This window comes from Mesoplodon mirus, assembly GCF_964341445.2.
Source record: "Mesoplodon mirus genome assembly, chromosome: 4".
Lineage (NCBI taxonomy): Eukaryota > Metazoa > Chordata > Mammalia > Artiodactyla > Ziphiidae > Mesoplodon > Mesoplodon mirus.
The window spans coordinates 128,936,624-128,961,066 of record NC_138979.1 but is presented as its reverse complement, the minus strand read 5'-3'; the positions used below and the strand labels follow the sequence as shown (position 1 = coordinate 128,961,066).

At 35.5% G+C, this 24,443-nt stretch overlaps 1 protein-coding gene across 6 annotated transcripts in view; it reads right to left on the bottom strand.

Moving 5' to 3' along the window:
- The window catches only part of MIA2 (MIA SH3 domain ER export factor 2), a 105,305-nt gene that overhangs the window by 44,246 nt on the left and 36,616 nt on the right, over positions 1-24,443 (bottom strand). For 4 of the 6 annotated variants that reach the window (XM_082620176.1, XM_082620181.1, XM_082620179.1 and 1 more), the window contains 9 exons: positions 22,439-22,570; positions 18,230-18,251; positions 18,053-18,141; positions 7,734-7,805; positions 6,084-6,110; positions 5,418-5,528; positions 4,684-4,755; positions 4,033-4,137; positions 118-240 (listed from right to left, as the gene is read on the bottom strand). In XM_082620176.1, the coding sequence (XP_082476302.1) occupies positions 118-240; positions 4,033-4,137; positions 4,684-4,755; positions 5,418-5,528; positions 6,084-6,110; positions 7,734-7,805; positions 18,053-18,141; positions 18,230-18,251; positions 22,439-22,570 (753 nt within the window). The remainder of the gene's footprint in view (positions 1-117; positions 241-4,032; positions 4,138-4,683; positions 4,756-5,417; positions 5,529-6,083; positions 6,111-7,733; positions 7,806-18,052; positions 18,142-18,229; positions 18,252-22,438; positions 22,571-24,443) is intronic. The other 2 variants (XM_082620177.1, XM_082620180.1) reach the window with 1 other exon arrangement.

Below are 24,443 nucleotides of genomic sequence, written 5' to 3'. Positions count from 1 at the left end.
AAATTTGGCCAAATAAATTATCAAAATAAAAGCTGCTAAAAACAAAAATTCTCAAATTTCACAAATTAGTATAAAATTCTAGCTTAACTCATTCACTAAACCAGTAGGGTCATTTACCTTAATCTGATTTTCTTTATCACACAGAACTTGTTCCACATGTACTTTGGAGTCTTCGAATGTTATTTTCTGTTTATTAAGTTCATTCACTTGTTCCCTCCATTCTTCAGCTTCTTGTGAAAGCTAAAATTCAAACCCCAAATAAAAAGAAAAGCAACTCATATTATCCATCATACTTATGTGTAGGTACACTTATTTATATATCTAAGGTGTATCATTAATAGAACCTCACAAAAAGGAAAAGTACCTCATATTATCTTATCATACGTGGGTGTAGATGCACTTATTTATATACCTAGGTGTACCACTAATAAATATACAACACAATGTGTTACTGAGAAGGGAGAGAGAAAGGGAGGGAGGGAAGGAGAGAGGAAGGAAAGGAGGAATGGAATGAGGAAAGAAGGGAAGGAAGGAAAGCAGGAAGGAAAGAAGGGCTACTGTTTTCAAAGAACTTTCAAAACAGGGGTAAGGCAAAATAAGACACTTAAAACAATCTTCAACTGATTTACATAATAAACTTATATCAAATAAAAAGCGTTCTAAGACAAGCATATTTGTTAGGTTTGGCCATTCCTTACCATTCCTTATATCCCATATAACATGCCATACCTTACTTGTACTAAAATTTATTTTTTTTAATCATGTGCCATTTTGTGGTTAACTAACCTTCAGAAATACCATTAATCTAGAACAGATCAAATTCTGCATAAATAATCTTTTACCGTATATACTTTTACAGGAGAGGAAAGACTTTCTCAACATGAAGAAAAGATAAAGATTGTTATAAAAGATAAACTTAACTACATACTGCTTAAAAGCTTTGCAAATCAAAAAATAACAGAAAATTTAAAAACAAGCAAGTAATGAGAAAGAAATTCTTATATATACCAAAGGGTTAATAACCTTGACATGCAAAGAGCTCTTAGAAGTCATTAAGAAAAATAGCCCCCCCCAAAAAAAAATAGAATCAGCAAGCAATTTACAAAAGAATCGGCCTATATATATATATATATGAAAAAAAAAGGCCAATTTTATTTAGTCTTTAAAACTCTATTCTATCAAATAGTAATTACTGGGTTTCTCTGAAAAACTAAGGCTTCATTAGCATATTCCCTAGCACGAGAAAAACCAATCCTTCTCCATGCATGTATAATAGAATAAGACAACACTGACAGATTAAAAATAAATAAGAATTGAAGAATGAAACTTAGATTTGGTGATTGGCTGGTCTCTAGTGATTTACTAAAGAGACTGTATACACAGCATGCAGTCTTATAAGGTTAAAGAAGGAATGTGTTAGAACATGGAATCAGTGAATACAGAATAGTTTATTTCAAGAACTCTGGTGATTAAAAAGGAATTAGATGAAAGCAGCTATAAAGAGTAAGACAATCTAGGTGAAATTTTTTTTCAAGGTACAAAAGGTCACTTTTGATTATATTGATAACATAGCAAAATTAACACAGGGTGTACCACCACTTTCTCCTGAAATCTACTAAGATGACAGTAAAGAGGTTTAAGGGAAAAAAAGCATAAACCCACAAAGAAAAAGTGAAAACGTGATGAGGAAAAAGATAATTCTAGAAGTGGAAGGTGGAAAGAGATGGAAGCATGGTAAAAGACCAGACAGAAGTGAAATCTAAGGCAGAAGATGGGAGACTCTAAAAGCAGGTTGACTTGATACAACTCAGAATGGCTCATGATTTGGAGGCACAAGTACTACGGTATATGTGGAATGAAAAGAGGAGGACTGCCCAAAAGTCTGTATGAAAAGCAGTTAGAAAATCCCCTAAGTTCTCCCCGCACACATATACACACACTCTAATTCTCAATCCATCCCTCTCCCCCACACACACACCACTGTCTTTCACATGCATGCACACATGCATGTGCACAGGCACACTCACACACATACACACACATCTGGCAAGAACCTGGAAGGTTATGCTCTGGAGAGCTAGAATCTGAAACTCTGGGACACCTGACCCAGGTAAAGGTGTGAGTAACAAGATGAAAACATAAAAGCATTAAGCGAAAGTTGACTTACTGAAATGAAGAGTGAGATACCAGCCCTCCTTACCTCACTAAGCTGCTTACCTCACTGTTGGCAAACAGGCTTATACCTCCCAAATGGGAACTATGGAGGAGTCATCCCTGTGGAAAATGGTCTTTGAATACCAACAATCGGGGATCCTCCAATGAAATACCCTAGCCAGATTACCCTACGGAGGGGTCCACGAAAAACACACACAGAGCTTCCAATTAGATTTGGAGGGCTTCACTATTAAATGAGCAGACACCCAAGAACCATCAAATACCTGAAAAAAGAAACTCTTAGATAAAAGACATAGACTAAAACAGAAAATAAAGGAGCTCAAAGGAAACAAGGCAACTCAGGGAAAAACGTGTCAAAAAAGAGAAAAAAAAAAAAACATAATATCCTCAGCAAAGTAAGACACTGCATCCATGAAACCAGAAAAAGGCATAAGCAAAACAAAGAACTCTTACAAGTGAAAAATATCAGAGAATAAGTGAATGAAAGTTCCACAGACACAAAGAAACCAAAAAAGACATTTTCAATAATTTCATATATCATACAAAATACACCCCAAAAAGTATGAAATAATTTAAGTAAATTTCCCAGAACTGAATCAAGAGCAAGTTTCCAGACTGAGAGTATCCAACAAATGTAGAGAAAAAGACCCACACTAAGGCACACCATCATGAAATTTTGGAGAACTGGAAACAATGAAAGATATTAAAATTTTCTACCGGGGAAAAGAGTAGGTCACAAAAAAGGTTCAGTAATCCAAATAGCATTTGACTTCTCAAAAGTAATACTGGAAAATGAAGACAATAGAGCGATTATGTCAAAATATCAAGAAAAAAAATTTCAACCCAGAAGATACCCAACCAAAATGTTAACAGTATGAAAGAAGAAGACAGTCTAAGTCATGAAAGTTTTTTAAAAGTTACCTCCTATACCTTTTCTCAGGAAGCTAATCAAGGGAATTCACCACACAGAAGCACAGGTAGGACACAGGAAATAAAAGATCTAACACAAAAGAAAGACAAGGGAAAGGATGGGGGTGAAGTGAAATCTCAGAACAGCAGAAATATAACAGACCTAGAGAACAAGTTCCTACTGGACCAGGAGGATGGAAGACCCCAGGAAGGACTGCTTCAAGGAAAAAATTAAATTAATAGATTAACCAAAGCATTTGAACACATAAATATTTACATAATCTCTAAAAGAGATATATATGATTGAACTACAGATGAATTACAGATAGGTATAAAAGAAACAAGACAATTATTAACTCTAGGGCAAATAAAATGTTGAGTGAAATGGAATATGTAATCAGAGCACACCATGTGTCTCAGCTGTATTATTTAGAAAATCATAAATAATATAATCATTAAAAAATGTTCCCACTGAAAAATTATAACTGTATCGGGACAACAGCTGGAGAGGAAATATATTTGGGTATGTGGCAGTGTCTACATATGTGGGGAGGAAGAGGGTAAAAGTTAAATCCTCATTAGATCTGCCACAATAACTGCTTCTGTCTTCAGGGCCCAGACACACAGCTGCAATAACTCTCATGGTATTCTCTGCCCTCCTTCAGTGTGGCTTTGAAGATTTGTGATAAATGCTATTTGTTATTATTATTATTAAAGTGCTGAGTGCCCGGGCTTACTTTCACTCCTGGCGGAAGAGGGTTCCAGGAATACAGACCTCTGTATCCTATATAAAAGAGACACCATAGGATATACATAGGAGATTGTCCTGCTCTTGTGGTCTCCAGAAAGAGCCTACTTTTGCCCCTAGCATGGGTCAGTCATGACTATGCCCTTCTAGAACGCTTATAATTACATACTCACAAGCTGGAGTCCCTTTACAGTACAAACCTGTTTCTGGCTTTCCTGAAGTTGAGAATTTTCACTCAAAGCTTCCTTTATAGCTACCTTAAGTCTTTCTTCATTCATCTGAAATATTTTGAAGGTTGTTTTGGCCTAAGTAAAATACAACATATTGAGATTACAAGAATTAGTTTAACACAATAGCTCTTTTTTACACACACTCCCTGAAACACGGAATTAAAATAAAAAATGTGCCAATATTAATAGGAGAGGAAGCATGCTGTAGCAGAAAAAAAGGCTGGCCTAGACTCAAGGTCTAGTCACTCAAGGTCTAGTTGCTCTGCCACTAACTTGCCACATGACCTTGGACAAATGATTTAACCTCCTGTAACCTTCTATGTACTACGCGGCAAATTCTGTTAACTTTCTGTCTGTCTCTCTTACCAGAATTTAAAATCCACAAGAGTCTTTCTATTTTGTCTACTAATATTAAGTGCCAATCACCTTCAACAGTGACTAGTACATAGCAATGGCTCAATAAATACTGTCCAATGAAAAAAATGAACTTTCCTCAGATACCCTGTATTTTTAAAATACATCTGAATTCTATTATTATACCTTATTCTTTAATTATAAAAGTAATTGTAAAATGTAACTGATTTTCAAAAGCAACAGAGCTATTAAAGAAATTCAACTTACTTCAGATACTTGTGATTTGAGGGACTTTGATTCATCTTCTAGGGACTGTATCCTTTTTGAAATATCCACCATCTAAAAAGGCAGTATAAATCAATAAACAAGTATATACTAAACTCCTCCAGTTTCCAAGATGCCATATATATTAACTATATTATTAACCTAACATTTTTGCTCCAAAAGTGAGGGTTCAAATTAAGAAACATTCTCAGCCATATGCTTAAAGGGATTTCATACAAAAGTTACATAACAACAGTATTTCAACTCATCTTTAATATTTTGTAACACTTAAGTTATATAGGCTCAAAAGAAGTCCACTAGCATCATATCTTACTAAATAGTCTCACACACATCAAGATCATCCTTAAGACAGATTTTAAAATAGAAAGACAAATAAAGGAAAGTTAAAGTTCTTAATACATGTTTTGAGTAATTTTTTAAAATCCACTATGTATGTGACTGTCCAACTTAAATTATTTATGTGAGCTACTTCCATAGTGCAAATAGAAAATTTCTATAAGAATATGAAAGAAATGTAACATAATAATGGTAACCCCTAACAAATGAAAAGAGCTAGTGGATCTGGAAATTTTTATTCTCCACTTTACAGCCTTCTGTATTCTTTGGATTTCTTTTTTTTTTTTCCAGTGCATGTAATACTTTAACCAATATCATATCATTTTTTTAACTCAATAAATTTCTTTTTCCTACAGTCTCCTCAAACACAAAAGTCTTACCAATTCATCTTGTTCCAAATGTTTAGATTTCTCTTCTTTTAACTCTTTTTCTAGAATGAGTATTTCATCCTCAAGTTCAGATGTGGACCTAGTCAGCTTTTCACAGACTGCCTAAAAGAGGAAGCCAACTTTATAAGACTGACATGGAAATTTTTGGTCAAGATAAATCAGATGAGTGTAATCAAATACATACACTATAAGTTAAATAAGTCTAGTTTATATATTTGTTCATTTTTATAACACTGAAATGACAGCAATACTAGCAGGTATCGCAAATTTTTTCTATAAAGAGACAGAAAGTAAATATTTTAGGCTTGAAGGCCACACATTTTCTGTCCCAGCTATTCAACTGATATGCATATGTAGTGAGAAAGCAAAGGCTATACGTAAATGAATGAGCATGGCTGTTTCAATAAAATTTTATTTACAGTAACAGGTGGAGAGCTCAGAGTGTAGTTTGCCAACTTCTGCTCTAAAGCATTGTAAAAGAAACCATAAGAAAAAAAACAAATTTAATATAAATACATAAAATAAAAAATAAATTCAAAAAACAATCAAGATAATATTCCACACTGAATTAAGACATATTTTCTGTGACCTTTTTAATTTAAAATGATTAGTTGTTGGATTATTCCAATTGGATTTTAAATACTGTAATAAACATACCTCTGATACTTGTGATCCTTCAACAAACTTGTTAAAAAAAAACCAAAAGAATCAAAGAATTTAATGCAGGCCAAAATAAAAGTAGCACAACTACATACTATATTATACTGGTTAAAAAACTCATTTACATATATATATATATATATATATATATATATATATATATATATATATATATATATATATATATATATTTCCCCAAATTTGACTATCTGATTATATGAATTCTCTGACTTGAATCAAAATTAATCTATTGTTTTGATTTTAGCTATAGATTCAAACATCAATTTTTTAAATTATATCACATTATAGTTTATATTCAACTATGTTTACCAATCTTGAAAATAAACACTATATGTTTAAAAAAATTACTAAAATTAGAGGAAAACTTCCAAAATATTCATTATAAAGTAAAAATTTAGCTAATTTTACGGCCAGATTACATAAATTCAATGCCTGAGAATAAATTGGTGTGTTTTATTTTATCCACAACATCACAAAGCTTGAGTAAATATTTTTGCTCTCCAGTTTTTGCTGTTTTGTCAGCATGCTAAATTCCTTATAAAATTCTCTTTTAATCAATCTAATAAATTACTACCATAACAGCAGTTAAAACAGAGGGTCAACAAATAAAATACAACAATTTCAACAAGTTCTTAAGAATATTAATAGGTAACAAATGAAGAAAGAAAAGGTTAAGAAATTAATTTCATTTGGAATTCAATTTATAATTTCCTTTGGACTCTACTAAGAAATTCTGATTCATGATACATATGCTTTCTGATGATTACAGACATCAGTGATTGAGAACCGCCAAGCTGAACTGACTGAACTTGTACAACAAAAGTACAAAGTCCATTGTTTTCTACTTTAATATTAGTATGCTTTTTACAACATTTCCATCTCTAAAGAAATTGCTATTACTTACCCTAATCTGTCATAGCTTAGCTAAATGACAAATTATCACAGTTTCCTTCCTTACTATTACCTAAATCATGCCTCACTCAGGAGAGCTGACTCTTTATCTCTTCCAAACTCCACATTCAGTGGCATCATGTTGGTACCTTGAAACTGGTCAACGTGGGAGTATTTACACAACAGAACCCAGCAAATGCTACAAATAAAGGCTCCTGCTTTTTAAAGAGCCAGCTGTTAAACATTTACGAGCACACCACTGTGTATAACATAAATCTTTGGTCTAATTCTAGTCAGCTCCTAATACATTGGTATGAGGTAAAGGCAAGTACTGCCTCAACTTAGATAATTTTTCATTGCCAACTATTCCTAAATTTATGAAAATAAATCCTATTTCTCCTTCCTAGAGCAAACTGAGTCAAAAAAGAAATGGTTACCTTAATACACTTCCCAGGAATGAAGAATAAAAAGCTTCTATATAGCTCTAGATTACATTGAACTGAATATGCTTCACTGAAAACAAGTTATCAACAAGAGGTCAAATTTTTAAAATACCTTATGCTACTTACTAATATTCTGTTTCCTATATTTAACTTGTTCAGTTTTAACATCTAGAGATACTCTTTCACATTTCCTTTGAAATGTGAGTTTTGAGAAGATACATGACTTTCAAAATTTATGTTATTTAGTAAGAATCTTTCCCCTAACTTTTATAATTATACTATTTGTTTTTACCTCCAAACTTTGTGCTTCTGTTGACTCCTTCTCAAAGCTGGCATCCTTTAAAGATGACTCTAAGCCTTCAAACTGAAAGAAAGCAACACTGTAGTAAAAGGGCCATAAATTTTATTCCAAACTACACCTGCCCTATGAGCCACCAATTCCATGAGAAGGAAGAGTAAATCCTCACTGCAGAAAGATAATATTGCCCACAGTTTCAAATTTACCACTATAATTTTTGTTATACTATTACTGATACTCAACGTAAAATAATCTGGCATTCAAGAAAACAAGATCTGACTGAGAACCAAGAGAAAAAAATGAGCAAGAGAGCAGACTCTTGGAGGATTCAGGTAATACAGTTCTCCTTCAGACATTAAAATAAGTAAGCTTGATATGTAAGAGGAACCAAAATAATTAAACCAGAAAAAAAGAACTACAAAAAGAGCAAAACAAACTTTAGAACTGAAAAAGGAAATAAATGAAATTAAGATGGTTTGAAAGACGATTAGACACAGATGAAGACAATTAGTAAAATGGAAGCTAGATTAGAAGAAAACATCTAGACTGAAGTGTGAACAAAGAGATGAGAAACCCAGAAAAGAACATAAGAGATACATGGGATATAGTAAAAAACTAAAATACAAGTATTTAAAATTACAGGAAGAGAAGAAAAAAAAGCAATAACAATATTTGAAAAGGTTATGATCAAGAATGTTACAAAACTAAAGAAAGACATTAAGCCACAGATTCTAGAACATCATGAAGCCTAGGGATGATAAATAGAAGAAACCACATCTAGACAACTAGTAATGCTGCTGAAAATCAAAGATAAAGAGAAAATCATAAAAGTAGCCAGATAGTTTCTTAAGAAGTTATACAATACCTGCCCTATGACCTACCAATTCTAATACTAGATATTTACAAAAGAGAAATGAAAATATATACCCCCACACACAAAAAGATAGAATGATCATAGCAACTTTATTCATAATAGCCAAAAGCTAGAAATAACCATATTAAGTGGTAAATGGATAAAAAAAATTGATATGTTGATGTAATGCAAATTTACTTGCAAGTTAAAATTTAAAAACTACTAATATATGCAACAACATAGTGAATCTCAAAAACACAATGCTAACTGAAAAAAGGCAGAAACAAAAGAGTATGATTTCATTTATACAAACTCTGAAACAGACAAAAACTAATTTATGGTGATAGAAATGAAAACAGTGGTTGCTGGCAGGGGTAGGGGACTGAGTGAAAATGAGCACAAGGGAAATATAAGGGTGATAGAAATGTTTTATGTATTGATGGGAGTGGTAGTTTCATGGGTGAATATACCTGTCAAAATTCACAGAACTGCATATTTAAGAATGTCCATTTCATTATATGAAAATTATACCTCAATTTTTTAAATTGAAAGAGAAAAAATACAAAACAAGATCACCAAATTGCAATAAAACTTATAGCTGACTTTGACCCACAAACAACATGCCAAGGAAAAAAATCAGTAAAATGAGATGTCCAAAGTGCTTAAAGAAAATAACTGCAACTGCCATCTCAGACTTCTATAAAGAGCATTATACAAAATGGAGAAATAAAGACATTATCAGACAAACAAAAACTAAGAGAATTTATCAACAGTATATTCCAGAAAAGAAAAGACCAGGAAGTTTCTCTATCCTTCAGGAGGAAGGAAAATCATCCCAGACAGAAGGTGGAAAGGAAAGAAAGAATAAAGAACAATGGAAAGGGCCTCCCTGGTGGCGCAGTGGTTGAGAGTCTGCCTGCCGATGCAGGGGATGCGGGTTCGTGTCCCGGTCTGGGAGGATCCCATATGCCGCGGAGCGGCTGGGCCCGTGAGCCATGGCCGCTGGGCCTGCGCGTCCGGAGCCTGTGCTCCGCAGCGGGAGAGGCCACAACAGTGAGAGGCCCGCGTACCGCAAAAAGAAAAAAAAAAAAAAAAAAAAAAAAAAGAACAATGGAAAGAATAAATGTGTGGATAAATCCAAATGAATCTTGACTGTTTCAAAGGATAATAAAACGATTTGGAGGTTTATATAAATATAAAGTCAAAATATAGTGCAACAGGGCTTCGCTGGTGGAGCAGTGGTTAAGAATCTGCCTGCCAATGCAGGGGACATGGGTTCGAGCCCTGATCTTGGAAGATCCCACATGCCACGGAGCAACTAAGCCCGTGTACCACAACTACTGAGCCTGCACTCTACAGCCCGCGAGCCACAACTACTGAGGCCCATGTGCCTAGAGCCCATGCTCCGCAACAAGAGAAGCCACCACAATGAGAAGCCCGTGCACCGCAATGAAGAGTAGCCCCCACTTGCCAAAACCAGAGAAAGCCCGCATGCAGCAACAAAGACCCAATGCAGCCAAAAATAAAAATAAATAAAATAAATTAATAATGAGAAGAAAAATACATATATATATATAGTGCAACAGCACTTAGATAAAAGGGGGCAAGTGGAATTAAAGCATTCTAAGATCTTTGCATTATCCAGTAAGTAGCAACAGCACAAATTTATATTAGAATTTAATAAATTAAGGATACATGTCGCAATCTCTAAGGTAACCATTAAAAAAATAAAATCTATAACAAACGCATTCATGTAGAAAATACTGAATTAATAAATGACTATTTCAATCCAGAAGAAAACAAGAGAAGAGAAAAAGCCACATGGGACAGGTGGGTCAAATAGAAAATAAACAGTTAAGATGGTAGATTTGACCCCTAATAAATTAGAAATTACATTAAATGCAAATGAACTAAATAATCTAATTAAAAGATTTTTTTAGACTGATTAAAAAAAGCAAAACCCATCTGTATGCTGTTTCCAAAAGAGACAGCTTAAACAAGCATATAATAAGGTTGAAAGTAAAATAATGGGAAAAGATCTACCACGCAAATGTTCACCAAGTGAAAACTGGGGTTGTTACACTGTATATCAGACAAAGTCAATTACTACAAATACAAAACAAAAAGACAACCTTCAGAAGGCGAGAAAATATCTGCAAACGAAGCAACCAACAAGGGATTAATCTCCAAAATATACAAACAGCTCATGTAGTTCAATTATCCAAAAAAACCAAATAATCCAATCAAAAAATGGGCAGAAGATCTAAATAGACATTTCTCCAAAAAAAGACATACAGATGGCCAAAAAGCACATGAAAAGATTCTCAACATCACTAATTATCAGAGAAATGCAAATTAAAACCGCAGTGAGGTATCACCTCACACCAGTCTGAATGGCCACCATCAAAAAATCTACAAACAATAAATGCTGGAGAGGGTGTGGAGAAAAGGGAATCCTCTTGCACTGTTGGTGGGAATGTAAATTGATACAGCCAGTATGGAGAACAGTATGGAGGTTCCTTAAAAAACTAAAAATAGAACTACCATATGACTCAGCAATCCCACTGCTGGGCATATACCCTGAGAAAACCATAATTCAAAAAGATACATGCACCCTAATGTTCACTGCAGCACTATCTACAATACAATAGCCAGGACATGGAAGTAACCTAAATGTCCATCAACAGAGGAATGGATAAAGAAGATGTGGTTGGGCTTCCCTGGTGGCGCAGTGGTTGAGAGTCCGCCTGCTGATGCAGGGGACACAGGTTCGTGCTCTGGTCCAGGAAGATCCCACATGCCGCAGAGCAGCTGGGCCCGTGAGCCATGGCCGCTGAGCCTGCACGTCTGGAGCCTGTGCTCCGCAACGGGAGAGGCCACGGCAGTGAGAGGCCCGCGTACCACCTCCCCACCTCACAAATAAAAAAACAACAACAAAAAAACAATGCTGTGGAAAAAAAAAAAAAGAAGATGTGGTACATATATACAATGGAATATTACTCAGCCATTAAAAAGAATGAAATAATGCCATTTGCAGCAACATGGATGGACCTAGAGATTGTCATACTGAGTGAAGTAAGTCAGACACAGAAAGACAAATATCATATGATATTGCTTATATGTGGAATCTAAAAAAAGGGGTACAAATGAACTTATTTACAAAACAGAAGTAGAGTCACAGATGTAGAAAACAAACTTATGGTTACCAGGGGATAAGGAGAAGGAGGGATAAATTGGAGACTGGGGTTGACATATACATACTACTATATATAAAATAGGTAACTAGTAAGAACCTGCTGTATAGGACAGGGAACTCTACTCAATACTCTGTAATGGCCTATATGGGAAAAGAATCTAAACAAGGTTGGATATATGTATATGTATAACTGCTTCACTTTGGTGTACATCTGAAACTAACACTACATTGTAATAAATCAAATATACTCCAATAAAAATTTTTAAAAGAAGAATTAGTACAAATAAAACAGAGGTATTCATGATGATAAAATGGTCAATCTAACTAAGAATATAAATAATTTTAAATCTATATGCATCTAACATAGCCTCAATATACATAAAAATAATAAAACTAAAAGAGAAAAACGAATCTACAATCTTAATGGGAAATTTTAACATATTTCTCTCAATAACCAATAGACGATATGAATAAAAAATTAACAAGTGACAATTTTTATATTTATATATCAATAAACTAGTAAATAAAATGGTATGGTGTTGACACAAGGATAATAATATGTATGTATGTATATTGTATATGAAACATTTACCAAAATCAATCTTATGAAAAGCCAGAAATTAAGTATCAACAAATAAAGAAGCGAAATCACACAAAGGATATTCTCTGAATTAAATACAATTAGGTAGAATTCGGCTAAAACTTAATAACAAATAAACTATTGGGAAATCCCCATATGTTAGGAAAGTAATAAATATCCTAACAAATAACCAATGTTTCAAAGAAAATATCACAATAAAATTTTTAAAATATTTTACACTGAATGATCAGGAAACCATGACATATCAAAACTAAGAAGATTCTTTAATAAAAGCCAAACTTGCCAAGTAAATTATAACTTTAATGCAGAAATTATAAAAGAAGGCTAAAAACTCAATGATTTTAGTATCCATCCCAAGAAGTGATAAAAAAGAAAAGCAAGTAAACCAAAGAAAAGTTAAAAATGAAGTAATAAAGATAGTAATGAATTAGAAAGCAAATAGAGTAAAAAGAATCAACTGAGCCGAAAGACTGTTCTTTGGAAACACTAAAAAAGTTGATAAACCCCTGTCAAGGATAAGGTGACAAAGAGAGAAAGATGGACAATAAACCTAATGTCACAAATAAAAGAGCAGACCTCTCTGAAGGTCCCATAAATGTTTAGAAAGTAACAAGAGAATAAATAATATACCAGCAATGAGCAAATAAAAGATAATTTTTTTAATTCCATTTGCAGTAACATCAAGAAGAAAAAAATACTTAGAAATAAATTTAGCAAAAGAAGTGTAAACCTAATACTCTGCGAACTACAAAATATTACAGAAATAAAGAAGACCTAAATAAATGGAAAGGCATCCCATATTCATGGATCAGAAGACATAATATTGCTAAGATGGCAATAACCCCAAATTGATCTACTGATTCAACATAGGCCCTATCAAAATCCCAGCTAATTTATTTGCAGAAATTGCAAGCTGATTCTAAAACTCATAGAAAATGCAAAAGGCTCAGAATGATCTTGAAAAGTTGCAGGACTTATACTTCCCAATTTCAAACCTTACTGCAAAGCTACACGAATCAAGACAGTGTGAAAATGGTATTAAGGATACACATATAAATCAATGAAATACAACTGAGAGCCCAGAAATGCACCCTCACAATTATGGTCAACTGATTTTCAACAAGGATGCCACAAAAATTCAATGGGGAAAGATCAGTCATTTCAACAAACAGTGCTAAGACAACTGGATATCCACATGCCAGAAATAAAGCTGGACCCCTACCTAACACAATATACAAAAATTTATTCAAAATAGATCAAAGATCTAAACATAAGAGCTAATCGAATAAACTTTTAGAAGGAAACACAGGTGTAAATCTTTGTGACCTTGTTTTAAGCAATAGTTTCTTAGAAATGACACCAAAAGCATAACCAACAAAAGAAAAAATAGATAAACTGAGCATCACCAAAATTTAAAAGTTCTATGCTTCAAAGATACCACCAAGAAAGTGAGGAGAACATGCCACAGAATAAGAGAAAATATTTGCAAATTACATATCTGATAAGGGGCTCATATCTATAATATATAAAGTTAGAACTCAATAACAAAGACAAATAACCCTATTTAAAAACAGGCAAAGTGGGGGCTTCCCTGGTGGCGCAGTGGTTGAGAGTCTGCCTGCCGATCCAGGGGACATGGGTTCGTGCCCCGGTCCGGGAGGGTCCCGCATGCCGTGGAGCGGCTAGGCCCGTGAGCCATGGCTGCTGAGCCTGCACGTCCGGAGCCTGTGCTCCGCAATGGGAGAGGCCACAACAGTGAGAGGCCCGTGTACGGCAAAAAAAAAAAAAAAAAAAAAAAAAATAGGCAAAGGGGGCTTCCCTGGTGGCACAGTGGTTAAGAATCCACCTGCCAATGCAGTAGACACGGGTTCGAGCTCTGGGCTGGGAAGATCCCATATACCGCAGAGCAACTAAGCCCATGTGCCACAAATACTGAGCCTGCACTCTAGAGCCCACAAGCCACAACTACGGAGGCCGCACACCACAACTACTGAAGCCCACGCGCCTAGAGCCTGCGCTCTGCAACAAAGAGAAGCCACCGCAATGAAAAGCCTGCGCACCGCAACGAAGAGTAGCCCCCATGCACCGCAACTACAGAAAGCCTGTGCACAAGACCCAATGCAGCCAAAAATTAATTAATTAATTAATTAATTTTTAAAAATTAAAAATAAAAATAGGCAAAGGAACTGAGTAGACATTACTCCAAAGAAAATATATAAATGCCAATAAGCAAATGAAAAGATGTTCAACATCACTAGCCATCAGGGAAACGCAAATTAAAACCTCACTGACACAACACTGTAAACCAACTATACTTCAATAAAATCAAAAAACAACAACAACACCACCTCATTGAGACAACACTTCACATCAACTAGGATGACTATAATCAAAAAGACATAATAACAAATGTTGGAAGGGAATTCCCAGGGGGTCCAGTGGTTAGGACTCCATGCTTCCACTGCAGGGGGCACGGGTTCAATCCCTGGTTGGGGAACTGAGGTCCCGCATGCTGCATGGCGTGGCCAAAAAAAAACCAAGTGTTGGGAAACATGTGGAGTAAATGCAACATTCACAAACTGCTGGTGGAAATATAAACTAGCACAGCCACTGTGAAACACAATCTCGCAGTTCCTCAAAAAGTTAAATATAGATCCGGCAATTCTACTCCTAGGTATATACCTCAAAGAATTTAAAACATATATCCACACAAAAACTTGTACAAGAATGTCCACAACAGCATCATTTATAACAGCCAGACAATAACCCAAATGTCCACCACCTGAAAAATGGATATATCAGTTGTGGTAGGGAATATTATTTGGCAAAAAAAGATATTAAGTATTGATACATAGTAAAACATGGATGAATCTTGAAAACATTATGCTAGGCTTAAAAAGCTAGTCACAAGGAAGCACATGTTCTATCATTCCATTTATGTAAAATGGAATCTAGAGTAGGCAAGTTTATAGAGACAGAAAGTAGATAAGCTGTCTAGGGCTTACGAGTAGGGGAGATTGGGTGAAGGGTGGCAGCTAAGAGGTACAGGGTTTCTTTGGGGTGTAAAAAATATGTTTGAAAATATTTTGTGGTGGACATACAACTCTGTGAATATACTAAAAGCCATTCATTTGTACACTTTAAATAAATAGTATAGTATGTGAATCATACCCCTGAAAAGCTGTTAAAAAAACTATACTATTTAGAATAGTTTCAAAAATCATCAGATACCGGGGAATAAATCTGAGAAAAGATGTACAAGACCTCAACACAAAAATGTATGAACAATACTGAGAGAATTTTAAAAAGACATAAATAGAGGGATATACCACAGGCCATGGTTAAACACTCAACACTGTAAAAAGGTAAATTCTCTCCAAATTAATCTATATATTCAATGTGCAATCCCAAACTCCTAAGAGGCTATGTGTATGTGTGCATGTGTAAACTGATGAAGTGATTTAAAATTTACATGAAAAGACAAAGTGCCAAGACAGCCAAGACAATCTTGAGAAACAAACCTGGAGGTTTATACTGTCAGACATCAAGACGTGCTAGGTAGAGTTTAAAAAGCATGATATTCCAATAAAGATGTTAAAAAACTTTTTTTTAATAAAAAGCATGGTATTGGTGCAAGGATATATTTCTTTAAAAAACAGACCAACAGAATAGAAAATATTATAGAAACAGACTCAGATATATACAGTCACATAACTTAAGACTACGACAGTACAGAACAAAAGGAAAAGATGGTCCTTTAATAAGTGGTACTGGTAAATTCAATAGCCACATGAAAAATATTGAATACTGGGCTTCCCTGGTGGCACAGTGGTTGAGAGTCCACCTGCCAATGCAGGGGACATGGGTTGGTGCCCCAGTCCAGGAAGATGCAACGTGCCACAGAGCGGCTAGGCCCATGAGCCATGGCCACTGAGCTTGCGCGTCTGGAGCCTGTGCTCCGCAACGGAAGAGGCCACAACAGTGAGAGGCCCGCGTACCCCCCCCCCAAAAAAATTGAATACTAACCACCAATCACACCATCACAGATTCAATTCTAAATGGATTAAAGACATTAATTTAGGGCTGAACTGTTTCCCCTCAGAATGTGTATGTTGAAGCCCCAATACCTCAAAATGTGACTGTATTTGGAGACAGGCCCTTTAAAGGTCATTAAGTTAGGACTTCCCCAGAGGCACAGTGGTTAAGAATCCGCCTGCCAATTCAGGGGACACGGGTTCAAGCCCTGGTCTGGGAAGATCCCACATGCCGCAGAGCAACTAAGCCTGTGCGCCACAACTACTGAGTCTGCGCTCTAGAGCCCACGAGCCACAACTACTGAGCCCACATGCTGCAACTACTGAAGCCCACGCACCTAGAGGCCATGCTCCGCAACAAGAGAAGCCACTGCAATGAGAAGCTGGCGCACCACAACAAAGAGCAGCCCCTGCTTGCCACAACTAGAGAAAGCCCACGGGTAGCAACAAAGACCCAACACAGCCAAAAATAAATAAAATGTTTTTAAAAATAAAGGTTGTTAAGTTAAAATGAGCCCCTTGGATTAAGATAGGCCCTGGGCTTCCCTGGTGGCGCAGTGGTTGAAAGTCCGCCTGCTGATGCAGGGGACACGGGTTCGTGCCCCAGTCCAGGAAGATCCCACATGCTGCGGAGCAGCTGGGCCCGTGAGCCATGGCCGCTGAGCCTGCGCGTCCAGAGCCTGTGCTCCGCAACGGGAGAGGCCACAACAGTGAGAGGCCCGCGTACCCCCCCCCCAAAAAAAAAAGATAGGCCCTAATCCATCTTACTGGTGCCCTTACAAGAAGAGGAAATTTGGACACACTGAGAGACATCAGAAACATGCACCTGCACAGAGAAAAGACAATGTGAGGACAGGGCAAGAAGATGACCAGTTATGTCAAAATGGTAAGCCTCAGAAGAAACCAAACCTGCCAACACCTTGATCCTGGACCTCTAGCCTCCAAAACTGTGAAAACACTTAATTTCTATGTAAGTCATCCAGTCTGTGGTATTGTGTTATGGCAGTCCTAGCAAACTAATACAAAGACTAAATGAGTAAAAAAATTAAGTTTCTAAAAGATAACACAGAAGAATATCTTCATACTCTTGAGTACACAAAAAAAAATTTAAGTAGGAAACAAATAACAGTCATCATAAAGAAAAGACTGAAAAATTAGACTATGTTACAATTAAGAACTTATGCTTACCAAGACACCATTTGAAATAAAAAAGCAAACCACAGAGTGGAAGAAGATATTTGCAATATGTATATCTGACAAAGGACTTGTATCCAAAATATAGGAAAAAAATCCCACATATCAAAAGGAAAAAGAGAGATAAGCATACTTTTTAAAATGTGAAAAAAAAAAACTAGGCAACATGACAAAAAGGATATCCAAATGGCCAATAATCATGAAAAGGTGATTAACCTCATTAGTCAGGGAAATGAAAACTGAAACCACAATGAGACATCACTATGCACCTACCACAATGGTTAAAATTTAGACTGGTAATATGAAAGCCACTGAAGTCTCACACTTTGCAAACAAAGCATGAGTGATCTTCAACTTACACAGAAGTAGCTGCATTGAAAAGTATCAAGTTTTCTGATTCTAACACGAATGTCAACATTTTCAAAAACGTCTTACCTCCTTTTGAACAACACTAAATTTTTCAAGTAGTTTACATTTTTCTTCGATCAGTGTAGAAAGTTCTGCAGCAAGCTTTTTCTCTCTTCCTAAAAACAGAGTTAATGTTATCATGTTTTTAAGTTGATTTAATTGTAAACAACAATGATGAGATCTAAAATAGAAAAAAGAGCTTACCCACATAAAGCCGGCTTCTAACCTGAAACAAATTTTGAACAAAAATTACATTAAAACACACACACATTCAAGCACATATAATTTATTTAACTTCTACTGCCAACTTAAAAACAAAAGGTTTGTTATTGCCTTAGTATAAATGTAGTTCGCCAAAAAGTGTTCTATTTCCAATGAGAAAAATACATATGAAAGTCCTCCTACTAAAGAGTCACATTGTGTATTAGCATATTAAAGACTCTGAAATAAGTCTACCTTAAAGATATCTGTTTCATTTCATTTAGCCCACTGCTCCTCAAACATATTTGACCCTAAAACGAACTACTTAAGGAAGCCCCTATATCATCTCCCCAGTACTAATATCCAAAATAACACAGTTTGAAAAATGTTACCATGCGGCCATGGATCTGCTGACTATAAAGTAAAAAACCTTTTTTCTTCTTTAACCTCTCTCTCAAACAATGAAGGAAAAATTCCATTTAAAAGGGGATCAGGTTTAGGACTAAGGTAATCTAAGAGAAAACAGTGGGGACTTAAATGATCTACAGAAGATATATAGGAATAAAATTAAATAAAACAAGATTTATAAGTCAAGGTACAGGGTTTCCCTGGTGGTGCAGTGGTTAGGAATCTGTCTGCCAATGCAGAGGACACGGGTTCAAGCCCTGGTCTAGGAGGATCCCACATGCTGCGGAGCAGCTAGGCCCATGTGCCATGGCTGCTGAGCCTGCGCTATGGAGCCCGTGTACCACAACTACTGAGCCCGCGAGCCACAACTGCTGAGGCCTGCATGCCTTGAGCCTGTGCTCCGCGGCAGGAGAGGCCACCACAATGAGAAGCCCACATACCAAAGCGAAGAGTCTCCCCCGCTCGCCACAACTAGAGAAAGCCTGCACGCAGCAATGAAGACCCAACGCAGCCAAAAATAAAATAAAAATAAAATAAATAAATTTAAAAAGAAAGTCAAGGTACAATATAGTAGGTATAGATGAGGAACAATTAGTGAACTGAAACATCAGATTCAGAAACTATCTTAAAAGGTAACAGTAAACCATTAAAAAAAAAAAGTTAAGAGGGAAGTGAGAAGTAGAAGAGCCAACATCTCAAAAAAATAATAGTTCCAAAGAGGAAAAAAAATGTAAACTGCAGAAGAAACTTCCCAGAATTAAAAAAGATAAAAGATTTCATATTTAAATATTCAAGAGAATTTAAAGAAATAAGAAAAAAAAATCAAACCTGAACATATTATATTGAAATAAGGATATCAAATTAAAAGCCTCCACAGAGAACAGATCACTTACAAATGAATAAGAATCACATTGACACTAGACCTTTCAACAAGTAACATTTGATGTAAAAAGACAAGGAAGTAAAAGGATAGAACTTTGGACGCAGAATGTTTATATCAAACAAATTACCATTTCAGCGTGAAGACTTAATTCAAACATCCTCAAGCATACAAAAGGTTTGCCACATAAAGACCAACACTGAAAACAATCTAGAAAGAAGCATTCAAATATGGGAAGAATTAAATTCAGGAGCCGCTGCAAGAGATATATCTTGAGGACTGGAGAAGGGGTGGAGGAGAAAGTAAAAAACAAAGAAATGGAAAAGGAAATATTTTTAGAACTAAAATTCTAGATTATACCAATATGAAAGGGGGTTAGAAAGTGAAAGAGACCAAGGGATGCGAGAGTATGCTAAATAAGGTTTTTGTTTTCTCAGAAGCAAGATTTACTTACAAATGTAGAAAAGAAACATTAAAAGTGGAACAAATTAATAAAGTATGCTAGAAGAAACTGGTCCAAATACATCAGTAATCAATAATCATAATATATGTAGATACACTAAACTCAGTGAAAAAAGAGATTTTCAGATTATATAAAACAAATTCATACAGAACTGAATTACTTTGCTGTACACCTGAAACTAATACATTGTAAATCAACTATACTCCAACAAAATAAAAATAAAAAAAGAAATTCATACAGGACATACATTAAGTAAAAGACCACAGAAAGACTGGAAAATATAAGGATGGAAAAAGACACATGAAATATTACCAAAAAGAAAATTGGTCTGGCTATACTAACATCAGATAAGAGACTTTAAGACAAAAGCATCAGAAGAGTTATAGAGGGTCACTAGATATTGATAAAAGATTCAATCCACCAAGAAGAGATGTAGCAATTCTAAACGTGTATCCATCTAACAAAATATCCTCAAAATATGTAAAGCAAGAATTGGCAAAACTACAGAAAGTAACTGATAAATCCATCATGACAGTGGAATTCAGCCAACTTCTCTTCACTCTTGACAGATGAAGGAAACAACAACAAAAAAAGAGCAAGAATATGTAATACATGAGCACCACAAAAATTAGTCAATTAGCAAGCTTGACCTAATAATGGATGGACATAGAATGATATACATGTATCTGCTTTCAATAATAATCAGGAGCATAAAGAGCACAGAAAAAGTCTACATGTATGTGGAACTCGCATATGTAGCATGGCAGATGAATGGGAAGAAGGGAGACTATTCAATAAACAAAGCTGGGAAAAAGGTTATATTGTGGGGGAAGGGGGGTGGGGAATTACACCAACTCCTTACCCCACACTAAACAAAAAATCAACTCAAGATGGATCAAGCGATTCTGTGCTAAAAGAAAACTTTTAATTAAGAATTTCTACTCATCAGAAAACATCTTAAGAAAAATGAAAAGATGTTTCATACTGGGACATATGTAATATAGATAATCAACAAGGATATCATCAAGAATATATAAAGAACTCCTACAAATAAAAAAGAAAACAACAAACTACTCAAAAGAAAAATGGGTATAAGACATAAATATTTCCCTGAAGAAAAAATACATATGGCCAATAAATTTACTGAGTTTTCAATCTCACTAGTGATCAAGGAATACAAATCAGAACCATGGTTAAGATACCATTCAAGTGGCAAAAATAAAGAATTTCAACAATAACAAGTGTTGGAGATGACACAGATCAAATGGATCTCTAGGACCTCTTATATACTACTGTTGGGAGTATAAATTGGTACAGAGAATTTGGAAAAGAATTTGGTATTACATTTTTTTTTTTTTTTTTTTTTTTTTTTTTGCGGTACGTGGGGCCCTCACTGCCGCAGCCTCTCCCGTTGCGGAGCACAGGCTCCGGATGCGCAGGCTCAGCGGCCATGGCTCACGGGCCTAGCCGCTGTACGGCACGTGGGATCTTTCCGGACCAGGGCACGAACCCGTGTCCCCCACATCGGCAGGCAGGCTCTCAACCACTGCGCCACCAGGGAAGCCCTGGTATTACATTTTAAAAGCAGAACTTCCAATATACTATATAACCCAGTAATCTCACACCTAGTATATTCCCAAGAGAAACTTACAAATATACAACAGGAGACAAGTATAAGAAACTACCCAGCAGCATTATTTGTAATAGAAAAAACCTGGAAACAACTCAAAGGTCCAAGACCATAAAATATATCAATTAATTGTAGTATATTCTTACAATAAAATATTCTTAAAACAATCAAAATGGGTCAAAAATATGGATGAATCTTAGCAATACAGGATGGAGTAAAAAAGTTCCAAAACATGACATATGGCATGAGACTAAGCAAAATTACTACACTTCTGAAGGATTTGTGTACATATGACCAAAAAAAAATTTTTTTAAGGCATGGGAATAATTAACACAGGATCCAGAACAGGATTATCTCTAGTACAGGGAGGCAGAGGGATGAAATGAGGGAGGATCACCTAAATATAGGTGACAGTCAATGTCTTTGATTCCAGGTTGGGTGGTATATTCACAGATGTTTAGTATACTGTTAAAAATAAACACAGACCCCAAATAATAAGCAAGTAAGAAATAAAGGTAGGCTTTGCTGTACACCTGAAACTTACACAACATTGTAAATCAACTATACTCCAATAAAAATTTTTAAAAAAAGAAATAGAGGTAGGGTTTTAGTATTAGTGTGGAATACTCCTACAGAGAATTTATTTTAATTTTTACACTTTAAAAAATTCCTCTAAATCTATATTCAGTTTCTAGTAGCCACACATTAACATGAGTAGCCCACATAACAATAACCTGTTTCCTTAAAACAAAAGATATGTTTCTCATATTACTTGTTCAACATGAAGACAGAACGAACATTCTCTTAGTATATAGAGCACTGGTTACTTACCGATCGAAAACTTCTCCACAAAAACAAGAGAATAGCAAAAAATCCAACAATAGTTGCACATATCACTAATTCCCATGGAAAACCATAGAAGTTAGAACCTGGTCTCATATCTTCAGGCAACGCTGCCACAACCTTCAAGACAAAGAAAATTAACCTCTTAAAAATACACTTTTGATAAAAAGTGTTGATTACAAATTGCTATACACTGAATTTTTCTGTGTCCCCCTGCAACCCCAAAATTCTTATGTTAAACCTAATCCCCAATGCGATGGTATCTGGAAGTAGGGCCCTTTGGAGGTGATTAGGTCATAAGAGTGGAGCCCTCAGAAATGGGATTAGTGACCTTAGAAAAGAGGCTCCAAGCTCCCTTGACACTTCTATCATGTGAGGTTATAATGAGAAGACTATGAACCAGAAGTGTGCCCTCACCACACACCAGATCCATGGCATCTTTATCTTGGTGTTCCCAGACTCCGTAACTGTGAGAAAAATGTTTGTTGTTTAAGCCACCCAGTCTATGGTATTTTGTTATGGCAGCCCCAACAGATTAAGACACAAACATAAGTACAAGTTTACATGTAAATACTATTAACACCCTTTTCATGAAATGGGTACCAGACTATCACCAAACAGCAGGTATCAGAGGGTATTTTTCTGGCAATTTTCAACCACTATCACCAAGTGATGAAGGAAAGTAGTATGGTGAAATTTAATGATTTTCCAACCAGAGTTCTACAGAGATGCCTCAGAGCTTCTGAAAATGAGAGTAAGAAGAAAGAAGGCCAAAGAAAGAAGCTGAATCAGGTGCTCTTACCCTGATTCAACCAGTTTAGGCTTTTTCCATAGAGTATATGGGGTTCCATTTAAGATTTCCCCATGGGGGAAAAAAAATGGATCTGCTGCTTTATTAAAGTTTGAAAACCACTGATGAAACCTTTGGTTTAGAATCTGAATCCCTCTACCCTACCTCAGTGGTTCCCTTCTCTTATCTGTAATGGGAATAATGCTGTATGAATATGGAGTGCAGGTACTCAATAAAGGTAGCTGTTTCTATTAGTCCTCCTCCCTAACAAGTCTTCAGCACAAAACAGCTTAAGGCTTTTGCAGTTGCTTCTGTATTTCATCTTTCTCTGGGTCAGTTCATTATTCACTGTCATCCAATGAGGTTATTTTTTCTTTGTTACCAGGCCCCACATATTATTCAATCACATAAAAAGGTGCAAAGTAGGGGGGAAAAAATACTCTTTTTTAAGAACAACCTCAAGTCTGATCAGGTTTGATTCTTTCCAGGGTTCAACCCAAAACCTCTATGGCAAATCTTCCCTTTTTAGGCCCCTTCTATCTAGAAAAACACCTTTTAATATCTATTCTCTTCTCCAAAATCTTTTTTGTAACTTTGACCCATATATGCTATCAAAAGTTCATTAACCTGTATTAAATAAACCTGATTATACATTTTCTAAAAAAAAAAAAAAAAATACCGCTTTACCCTGATCTCTGCCTCTGCCTCTCCCTACATTACCCTTGTTACTAGCTCACAGAATTGTGACATCGCTAGAAACAACCAGTGATTTCAAAAAAAAAAAAAAAAATCTATTTCTGCCTCTGAGAAAAAGAGGCATTTGACACACAATACTGGGAAGAAAAGGTGCTTTCTTTACAGTTTACATATTCTCCAACCATCTTATTTTCAGCTAACTATGTCAAAACATAGAATGCACATCACTTCAAAAACCTAATAATCGGAATGATTTCTTTACAACACTACAACACTTTAAGAGACAATTCTAAAAGCATCTCTCAGATTAAACATGTAATTATCTTTAGTATAGTGATATTTCTTAAATCCAATAACATTTTATCAGTCCTTCTATTCTAAAAGGAGGTGGTAAATTCTAGGTTAAAGCCTTGAGCTGGTGGAATCTGGTGGGATCTGGTGGACTGAGGAATAGCAAAGAATCTGAGTCTCAAGAATGCATCTCAAATCCATTGCTCAGGTCTTAAT